This window comes from Pongo pygmaeus, chromosome 20 (genome assembly GCF_028885625.2).
Source record: "Pongo pygmaeus isolate AG05252 chromosome 20, NHGRI_mPonPyg2-v2.0_pri, whole genome shotgun sequence".
In the NCBI taxonomy this organism is placed as follows: Eukaryota; Metazoa; Chordata; class Mammalia; order Primates; family Hominidae; genus Pongo; species Pongo pygmaeus.
This window is the reverse complement of record NC_072393.2, coordinates 1640321-1649916: the sequence shown is the minus strand read 5'-3', so window position 1 is coordinate 1649916 and position 9596 is coordinate 1640321. Positions and strand designations below refer to the sequence as shown.

The window sequence follows — 9596 nt, the reverse complement described above, 5'->3', positions numbered from 1 at the left end:
TTTTTTTGGCGTCCCTGTAAATTTTGTTTTCCAGGCGAGAACTTTACTGGCCTCAACCTATTCCAGGTGCCCAAGTGAATGAAACCTGAGTTTGGCCCCGCCCACAGAGCAGCAGACCACGCCCCCTCGACATATCAGCCCCGCCCCCGATACCAGGCCCCGCCCCCAGGACGCTAGTCGCGCGGTCGCTCTGTGCCTGCAGGCCCCCGCCCCGCGCGTTCCTCGCGTCACTTCCGGGGCGGTGGTGAGAACGAGGCTCACTTCCGTCCGTGGGGGAGCTGCGGCGGTGGCGGTGCAGGAGGCCGGGTTGGGGCGCGGAGGGACCGACGGACGCACGGGCGGGCGGCCGGGAGCCATGGAGCGCGGCCCTGGGGCCCGGGGGCGCGGGCCGGGGTGGTGAGTGCCGGGCAGGGGCGGGGGCGGGCGCGGCCGCGCGGGGTGGCCTCGGTCCCGGCCGCGGCCGTTTGGGGACCCGGGCCGGGCCTCGAGGGCCTGGCAGCCCGTTTGGACGTCCCCGAGACCCCTGCAGTCCCAGGGCTGCCGCGGGTCCTGCCCGAGGAGCCCAGAGCAGGGGCGCGGACCGCGGGTGAGCGTCTGTGATTGGGAAAGCCCTGTCCCCATCCATTCAGCCCTCTGGCGTGGGTTGCGCTCCCACCCTCCTGCGGACGCGGCCCCTGCCTTCGGGGAGCGCCCGTCCGAGCCGCGGATTCCGCTCTTTTGCCCCGAAACTGCCCCCAGCCCGAGAAACGCTTCGGCCTCTGGCCCCCCATGGCAGCTCCCAGGGACCCTCCCGAGCCCTGCTTCCCAAGCAGCTCCCACTCGCTGTTTCCCTTGTCAGGCTTCTTCCTGCCGCCCTGACTCCTGGGCAGGCTTCCCGGCCTCCGCTCGCGTCCGTTCTCCGGGATGCAGCCCTTCCCCTATGTTGTCCATCGCTTGCTCGGGACTTCTTCGTGGCCCCGCCATTTCTCCCAGGATGAAGTGCAAACTCTCGGGGGCGCGACCTCACCCGTCCCAGGCTCTCTCTTAGGACCCTTCTGCTCACTTCTTCCTCCCAGGGTCTGCTCTAGCCAGGAGCCTGCTCTGTCACCTCGGGTTTTGCCCCTGCTTGTCCTTCTGTCCCATCCCCTGTCACCTGGCCCGTTTGCCTGCCCTCTGATATGGCCGCGCCTCCCCCCAGGCGGGTTTCCCACCCTGACTGGTTGAGTGAGGTGCAGTCACTGTCTCCCATATGTAGGTCATCTTCCAGTGTTTTGGCTGCTCGGTTGCTTGCTGGTCCTCAGAACACCTCTAGCTTGCAGAGGGGTGCCCAGTTACGTGCGTGGGAACGGAATTGGTGAGATTCAGGGTGTCAAGGGTGTGTGCCCAGTGAGTGAGGCGTCTGGGTTTGCACTCCCCAGTCCACGCCCATTAGTGACACTAGGGAGGTTCCAGGTACCTGTGGCTGGAGAGGAGAGGAGACTAGACTTTCCCTTCCCTGTCAAAGCTAGCGGACCTTGAAGGATTCTTTTTCTCCTGTGCTTCCTCCTTAATTCTTTGCTGTCTACCAACCGCCCATTCCTTTAATGAGTGGCAAGTCATGGTCCTGCTCTCATGGAGTTTCTGGTTTGGAGTTGGGGGGAGATCTGGCCGAACATGTGAAAAATACAAGCTGTGGAAAGAGCGTGTAAGGGGTCCTGTCCCAGCTTCGAGGACTCTGAGAGCGTTGGCAGTGAGGTGCAAAGGGTGGTTGGGATGGGCAAGGCTGTCTAGTGAGGTTGGGGAAGGGAGTTCCTGGCAGAGGAGCAGAGGCAGGAAGGGGCAAAGTGGCTTGTCTTGAGGGAGCCAGGGGTGGCAGGGTGTGAGATGAGTGAGTCTGGAGAGGTCGGCCTGAGCCGGAATGCAGACCTGGCAGGCTGTGGGGAGGGCTTTGATCTCTATCCAGGGAATAATGGGAGGCCCCCAGGACACCCCAAGAGGGAAGTGGCTCCATTGCATTTGTGTCGTGAAAGATTGTTTGGCTGCTGGGGGAGAATGTCCTGGAGCAGGTGATCAGCAAGGAGGGAGGCTGTTGCTGTGGCTCTGGTGAAAGGTGATGGAGGCAGGGACCGGGCGGTGGCTGATGGGAGACAGGCAGAGCCACTGGCCTGGTGATGGACCGGCTCAGATCCAGAGGGTGGAAGGAGGTGTCAAGGATAACATCTTTGTTTCTGGCATGGTTAGTGGGGCCCTGGCCACCTCGGTGTGCCCCTTCGTCTCCGGGGTCTCTAGGGGCCTGCTACTGCCCACTGGGCTCTCAGGACCCAGCTGCATGATGCCACCTAAACTGCAGGGCCCTCCAAGTCCCCAGCACCAGCAGGGCAGCACCGGTAGGGCCTGGACCTCTTTGAGAATATGTTGAAAAGCTGACATCAACCTCGACGCTGTGGATGTTGGGCCTGATCATTCTTTGGGGTGGGTCTGTCCTGGGCACTGCAGGGTGCTAAGCAGCCTCCACCCAGTCCCCAGTGGTGACACCCAAAACTGTGTCCAGACATTGACAGGTGTCCCCAGGGGGGAGACTTGCCTCCATCTGAGAAGCAGAACCAGCCTGACAGTCCACCTCCCCTCTGAAAAGTGCTTGCGTGTGCGATTTGCCTCCCGCCTGGGAGTCTGGGGGCACTGGAATGCCATCCTTGCCCCACCCTGGCTTTCAGAGCTCTCTCCTCTCCTCCTCATGTGCCTATGAGTCCGGCTCACAGGAACGTGGGTCTCACATCAGGTCCTGAGGGAGCAGGTGTGTTTCTGGGCCTGAGGCTGCTCCTTGGTGGTGAGGGTGTCCCCACGAGCCGTGTGTGTGGCGCCTGCAGCCGCCTGCATGTCCGTCTGTGTCCACATCTGCCTTTGAGCCTCATCTTCCTGGCCCCACGGTTTTCTCATGCTGTGACCCGAAAGCTGAGCATTCCAGGGTGTTCTGCTGCTGAAACTGAGTTGTGAGCGTGTCTCCCTCCTCACTCCAGTCTGAAGGAGAAGCGTGGTCGGTAGATAGATGTTCCCGACCTTTGTGTTTTCTTCACGTCTGTCTGTTGGCAGGTCCTTACACTATTGTGGTTGCTTTAGCAACTTAGCTGTTGTCGACTTAATGTGTTTCATGACGTTCTGCAGCAAGGAAGAAGGTCCGAGTTTCCACTCTGAATCAGGCACCTTCGTTCCCCTCCCCCGTCACTTGACTTCCTGTGGGGTATGTGGTGTCTGTGCTTATAGATGAGAACGCTGAGGCTTCAGGAGGGCAAGTGACTCGCCCAAGGTCACGGAACCCTAAGTCAGGGGTGGAGAAGGACCCCCTGGCCTCAGCCCACCTCCCCTGCCCCTCAGCAGGCCTGGCCCCAGCACAGAGAAGAGCCATTGTTGCTGCTCTTGGGGCCCTAGGAGCCTGGGATGTATCCTGCCTTTGTTTCTAGAGCCTTTGTTTGTTATATTTCCTCTGTCTCCAGACATCGCAGGCCGGTGGGGCCCGGCGCCTGTACACGCTCACGTAGCGGGGCCTGTTCGGGTCCCTCGTGGGTCCCTTCAGTCCGAGCTCTGTCCTTGCCTCAGCGGCCCGTCACCCGTAGGGTGGCAGAGATGGGCCGGGGGAGGGAGTGGGCAGCAGTGCGGACCGAGTCCTGGCGCATGGGGTTTCCCTGGTGCTGGAGCCGGGCGTTTGGGGGGGTGGGCGGGGCTGGAGTCATACCCCCTGCATGCCCCCACACGCCATGGCTGTACTCACATGGCAAGAGGATCGCCAGCTCAGGGAAGGTGGGGGCTCCTTCATCCTGTGGAGAGGGGGCTGAATTGGGGTCCCCTGAGCTGTAGGGTGCAGTGCCTGACAGGCCGTGGGGAGGGCCGAGGGGATGGGGACCGACAGGCCCCGGGCCCATGCCGCCCCCGGCACGGGTGGATGCTCCGCCTCCCGGGCGTGCCCAGCTGGACTGTGGTACCCCCAAAGGACCCCACATGTCACTGTTCCCCCGCAGGGCTTCCCACGGCACGACATGGAGACCTGTGGTTGTGCGGCTCCCTGGGGCTCGGCTTGGACCGCGATGGGGCTGGGCCCTGGCCTCCTAACGGGGCTGCCGTCTGGGGCGGTAGCTGGGGGGGTGCCCTCCCCCCTGCCCGCGACTCGGAGCACCCCCACCCCTCCCCTGCCGGGCCAGGCCGGGCGGCGTTGTTGGCGGGGGCCCCGGTGGAGGCCCGGCCCGGGCGGCGCCCGCCATGAACGGGCTGTCGCTGAGTGAGCTCTGCTGCCTCTTCTGCTGCCCGCCCTGCCCTGGCCGCATCGCTGCCAAGCTCGCCTTCCTGCCGCCGGAGGCCACCTACTCCCTGGTGCCTGAACCCGAGCCGGGGCCTGGTGGGGCCGGGGCTGCCCCCTTGGGGACCCTGCGGGCCTCCTCGGGCGCACCCGGGCGCTGGAAGCTGCACCTGACGGAGCGCGCCGACTTCCAGTACAGCCAGCGCGAGCTGGACACCATCGAGGTCTTCCCCACCAAGAGCGCCCGCGGCAACCGCGTGTCCTGCATGTATGTTCGCTGCGTGCCTGGTGCCAGGTGAGCAGCTGTGGCCGCACCTGGGCTGGGTCACCCTGTTCTTGGGGCTCCCGTTTCTGCTTGGGGTGCTTGGTGTGGTTGGTGGCGCCCCTGAGGGCCCGAGCCTGCCGTGAAGGGCCATCCAGCCCGAAAGGGTGATGTCCCTGGTCAGGCCAGCCTCGTCCCTCTGGCAATTTTCTCTCGCAGACAAGGACACCAGGCTCAGGGAGGCCATCCCCAGCTGGCATGGGTGGGCAGGCCGGGTGACTCCAACGACCCAGCGCCTGGTGGTTGCCTGCTGGGCGAGAGGTGGGGCACAGGGGCCACCCTGTCCTGCGGGTACATCCACCTTCTCGCCAGGTGGGGTTCTGACCAGATCTGGTTCTGAGTCCAGAGGGCGAGCCTTTACCTTCTGGCTGGGCTAGGCGGGGGCCTGGGGGAACTGGAGGAAGCAGTCCATGGCAGGGCCAGCCTGGCCACCTGCTCCTGGCACCACCTGGGGCAGCTCCCGTGCTGGGAAGCAGACAGGCCTTGCAGCACAGCCTTGGGGCTTGGGCAGGGTGGTGGGCCAGGAGGGGCTGCGTGAGTGTGAGCAGAGATTGGCCACATTCGCTTGTTGGGGGCAGGGGTGGGGTCCAGTTGTCCCCCAACAGTGAGGGCACCATTCTGTGAGGGGAGGGCAGATAGCCCTGCCAGCAGCAGCGTGGGCTCCCCTGGGAAGGTCCTGAAAGGTGGGCCTGTGCGCTGCATCCCCGGGGGTCCAGGCTCTTCCAGGAGGAACGGCAGCGAAGCCTGCAGCATCTGAGCACACACTGCAAGTCTGCCTTGAGAGAGGATGTGACCGATGGTCCCAGTGTCCCGCTTCACAGATGGGAATCCTGAGGCAGCCCAGGCTGCCTGTCCCCCTGCCAGCTGTCCTGTCCTCTCCCCATGGGGGATCCTCGGAGATGGAGCTGTGCTGTCGTAGCCTCCCCTCTCCATTCACTGGCTTCTCGCCCCCTTGGGAGGGGAGTAAATGAGGCACTGGGCATGGCTGGCCACCGGGGTGGGCTGTCAGTACGCATCCTCCTGCCCTGCAGCTGGGCACTGGGAGCGAGGATGTGAACGGCCCTTCTCGGCCTGTCCCAGGTACACGGTCCTCTTCTCGCACGGCAACGCCGTGGACCTGGGCCAGATGAGCAGCTTCTACATTGGCCTGGGCTCCCGCCTCCACTGCAACATCTTCTCCTACGACTACTCCGGCTACGGTGCCAGCTCGGGCAGGCCTTCCGAGAGGAACCTCTATGCCGACATCGACGCCGCCTGGCAGGCCCTGCGCACCAGGTGAGGGTGACCCTGGGGGCAGCTCAGCCTGGGCACACCCAAGAGGGGACCAGGCCGGGGGCCAGGGGGCGGGCTTCCCTGAGAGGAAGGTGGGCGGCCCTGCAGGAGGCGAACCACAGTGGATGCACAGGGCCAGAGAGCCGGACAGGCGAACTTGGGTGTGCAGGTGCCGCCTCCACAAGGCTGAGGTGTGGCCAGGCGGTCCTCCCACACCCTGGCCTGTGGAGCCAGGCTTCCTGGGAACCCCTGGCCTGAGGACGGGAAGGGGCTGAGCTTGTCACAGGGGCGTGGATGCCACCTGGTGGGAGGGAGTGGGTGGTGTCTGGGGGTCTGTGCACGTGTGGCTGGGAGCCCATTGGCCGAGGCAGTACTTGGGACCAAGTGAGGTGAGGCTGCTGCATCCAGGTCCTGAGGCCTGGCCCATGAGGCCCTGTGGCTGCAGAGCTTGGCCATCGTGGGGCAGGGCCTGCAGGGTCAGGTGCAGACCCCCAGCACACACCCGAGGTCTGGGCCAGCCTCGATTCCAGATCCAGCCCTCCTAGTCATCCAGGTCCCCAGCCCTGCGCTTGCCTGGGCCCTTCACCGGTGTTTGAGCACCGCCCGGGCCAGTGCTGCTTTGGACGAGGAGACCCGGGTGGGCCTCTGGTGGCCTTTCCTGCTCACCATCCACTGGGGCTGTCTCGTCCTGGCCCTGCCCAGCCAACTGGTCTGACCTGCTCCCGCAGGGACCAGGCACAGCTCTGAGAAGTCAGAGGCCCTGGGGAGGTGGGGTCCTTGTTGCCTTGGTGATATTGCAGGCAGTCCCTGCTGTGGGCCTGGGAGCTGGTCCCCTGGCACCACCCTGGCTCTGGGGGCCTCCCAGCAGTGTGGGGCGCTGACCAACCACCACTTCATGCGACTTCCTCGGCCCCTCCTGTCTCTACTGCCTGGGCCACTGGCAGAGTCACACCCGCCATGGCCAGCTCTGAGCTCTGTCTGCTCGGCCATCTGTCCTGCTGCCACTTTGTCCTGCAGGAACCTAGGCCCAGAGCTGTGAGGGGGAGGCCAGAGCGTGCCCAGGGCCTCCACTGGGGATGTGTCCTGTTGGTTTGAGTGGTGACATCCACGTGGCAGCTGGGGGCTCCTGCCTGTAGAGGTGACAGGGCTGGGCTGGCTCAGCACACTACTGACCATGGCTGCCAGGGAGCAGGCCAGGGAGGCTGAAGCAGAGCTGGGGCTGCAGGCACAAGCCAGGCAGCATCGTTTGGGGCATGGGTGAGTGGTGAGCTGTGGAATGCTGCCAGGAGGCTGGGATTCTAGGCCAGGGACGGGGACAGCCCTGTTGGTGGAGTCCGAATGCCAGGCAGAGGGGACGCACACCTGCCCATGCTCCTGCCTTGCAAGAGGGCATCTGCCTGGGATCAGCCTGGAGCGTGTGGGAGGAGAGTTGTGGGGTCCCAGCATGGGCAGGGTGGCAGGTGGGTCCCGCATGGTTGGGACTGGGCACGAGGAGGCCTTGGAACTGGTGCTGGATCAGCTGGGTCAGGGGCCACACACCAGTGACCTGGGGGTGGGGGTGGCCCTGGGTGGGAGCTGGTGGTGCTGAGGTGGCCGAGGACTTGTCCACTCCCAAGGGAAGGTGCTGGTGGGAGGGGGTGCCACCTCCGCAGCCACCACCCTCGATGCTGACCTGGGTTGCACTGGCATCTCATTGGGCGTGGGGACTCTGAGAGTCCAAAATTGGGTGGAGACATTTCGGGACACAGCTGCCTGAATTCCTTATGGCCAAGGGGGTGGGCAAGGGCTGCAGGGAGGAAGAGTGTCCGCTGTCCTGGCCAGTGCACCAGGAATGGCTTTCTAACCCGGGCAGGAAGGCGTGAAGCATTCAGGATGTGGGGGGCACACAGTTCCCAGTGTGCACCTAGGGGTGACCAGGAGGAGGAGAGGCACCAGGGCCTCCCCTACCCCCGCCCCGGGGGCACTCTGTAGGCGGGATCCCTGCAGATCCTAGCTAGGAAACGCCAGTGAAGGGCAGCGCCAGGGAACCGGGCGGGGCCGCTGGCTTCGCCCACCGCCGCGGTGTTGGGGGCCCTCGGGACTGGTGTGGAGCCTGGGCCTGACCCACTGACTTGGCTGAGTGGGGAGACTGGAGGGTCGCATCCGGAGCTGGGCCCGGGGTCGCCCGCTGGCGGGAAGGGTACGCGCGCGTCGGAGGCCGCGGCTGACCCTGCTCCGGCGCCGCCAGGTACGGCATCAGCCCGGACAGCATCATCCTGTACGGGCAGAGCATCGGCACGGTGCCCACCGTGGACCTGGCCTCACGCTACGAGTGTGCCGCGGTGGTGCTGCACTCGCCGCTCACCTCGGGCATGCGCGTCGCCTTCCCCGACACCAAGAAGACCTACTGCTTCGACGCCTTCCCTAAGTGAGCGGCCGGGGCGGGGACGGGGACGTGGGCGGGGCGGGGCCCGGGCCGGGCGCGAGGTCTCACCCGCTCCACGCCCGTCCCGCAGCATCGAGAAGGTGTCCAAGATCACGTCACCCGTGCTTATCATCCACGGCACGGAGGACGAGGTGATCGACTTCTCGCACGGGCTGGCGCTCTACGAGCGCTGCCCCAAGGCGGTGGAGCCGCTGTGGGTGGAGGGCGCCGGGCACAACGACATCGAGCTCTACAGCCAGTACCTGGAGCGCCTGCGTCGCTTCATCTCCCAGGAGCTGCCCAGCCAGCGCGCCTAGCGGCGGCCCCAACCGGCCGGACCTCAGCAATAAGGCGGCCCCCGGACCTCACCCCGCGCCGGCCCCTCAGGGGCTGCATGTGGACCCCCGGGCGGCCCAGGGGACCCCGCCCCGACCCAGGGGCTGTGGACGATGTACAGGCAACAGAGCTACGCACTCCTTTCCTTTTGGAAGCAAGAAGAAAATACGTGAAAACGGAAATTAAAGATTTAAAATTTTATGGCTGCTCTCCTTCCTTTCATGGGTCTGCTCACTCTCTCGAGGGCTCAGCGAGCTCGAAAGAAAGCTCGGGGTTCCCAGGTTTCGTCCCTGAGTCCCTAGGAGAGATGGGCACGGAACCTCTTATGGGTTTTACTCCCTGCGGAAGCGGAGTGGGTCTCTGTCTAGTCCGGGGAGCCCTTAGGGAGCTGGTTGCCTGGGCGATGATGGGTGGGGGAGCATTTGAGCTCAGGACCCCTGCCTTCCTCCTGCGGAGGCTGGTGAGCCCTGCTGGGTGGGCGCGATGAGGACGCCAGGCGTGGGGGCCCTGCTGCCATCGCGGGACTGCCCCCTCGACAGCTTCCCGTCAGTCCTGCAGAGGGGCCAGGACAGCGCACTCTGGGTCCTGAGGTGCCGCGCTTGACGGACCCCAGAGCTCGGGCAGGCCGCTTCCTTCGTAGATGGCGAAGCTGGGGTCCAGCAGAGGGCGGTGGCAGGTGCTTGGGCCCCGAGAGTCTCCCCTGGAAGAGGGAGCCGACACTGGAGCTGGGATCACGAGAAGAGTGCCTACGATCTCTAGGGCAGAAGCCTTAGGACCGGGAGAACTCGGGAACCGGAGGCCTGTTGTCCACCTTAGGGTTGGGCAGGGTTCAGCCTGTGTCGCGCGACCAGGCGGTGGCGAGGCCGGGACCCCAAACTGCCTCCGGCTAGCTCTAGTCCGCGGCCCCTTTAAGGGGGGGGCGGTGCTTCAGTCTGGGCGCGAGAAGGGCGCAGCGTCACGTGCGGGGCCGCAGCACGGACGGAAGCGGAAGTGGCGGCGTGCGTGCGGAAGTGGAG

At 65.2% G+C, this 9596-nt stretch overlaps 1 protein-coding gene across 2 annotated transcripts; it reads left to right on the top strand.

Annotated features, from left to right (window-relative positions):
* Positions 1–241: 241 nt before the first annotated feature.
* On the top strand, positions 242–8781 carry ABHD17A (abhydrolase domain containing 17A, depalmitoylase). 2 transcript variants are annotated; one of them, XM_054465431.2, is made up of 6 exons: positions 242–396; positions 3972–4541; positions 4728–4880; positions 5649–5843; positions 8068–8247; positions 8336–8781. In XM_054465431.2, exons 2-6 carry the CDS (start codon positions 4210–4212, stop codon positions 8559–8561), a joined length of 1086 nt encoding a protein of 361 aa, XP_054321406.1. In that variant the 5' UTR covers positions 242–396; positions 3972–4209; the 3' UTR covers positions 8562–8781. The 2 variants fall into 2 exon arrangements, with proteins under 2 accessions (XP_054321406.1, XP_054321405.1); XM_054465430.2 differs by lacking the exon at positions 4728–4880 and having other exon boundaries at positions 243–396.
* Positions 8782–9596: the final 815 nt, after the last annotated feature.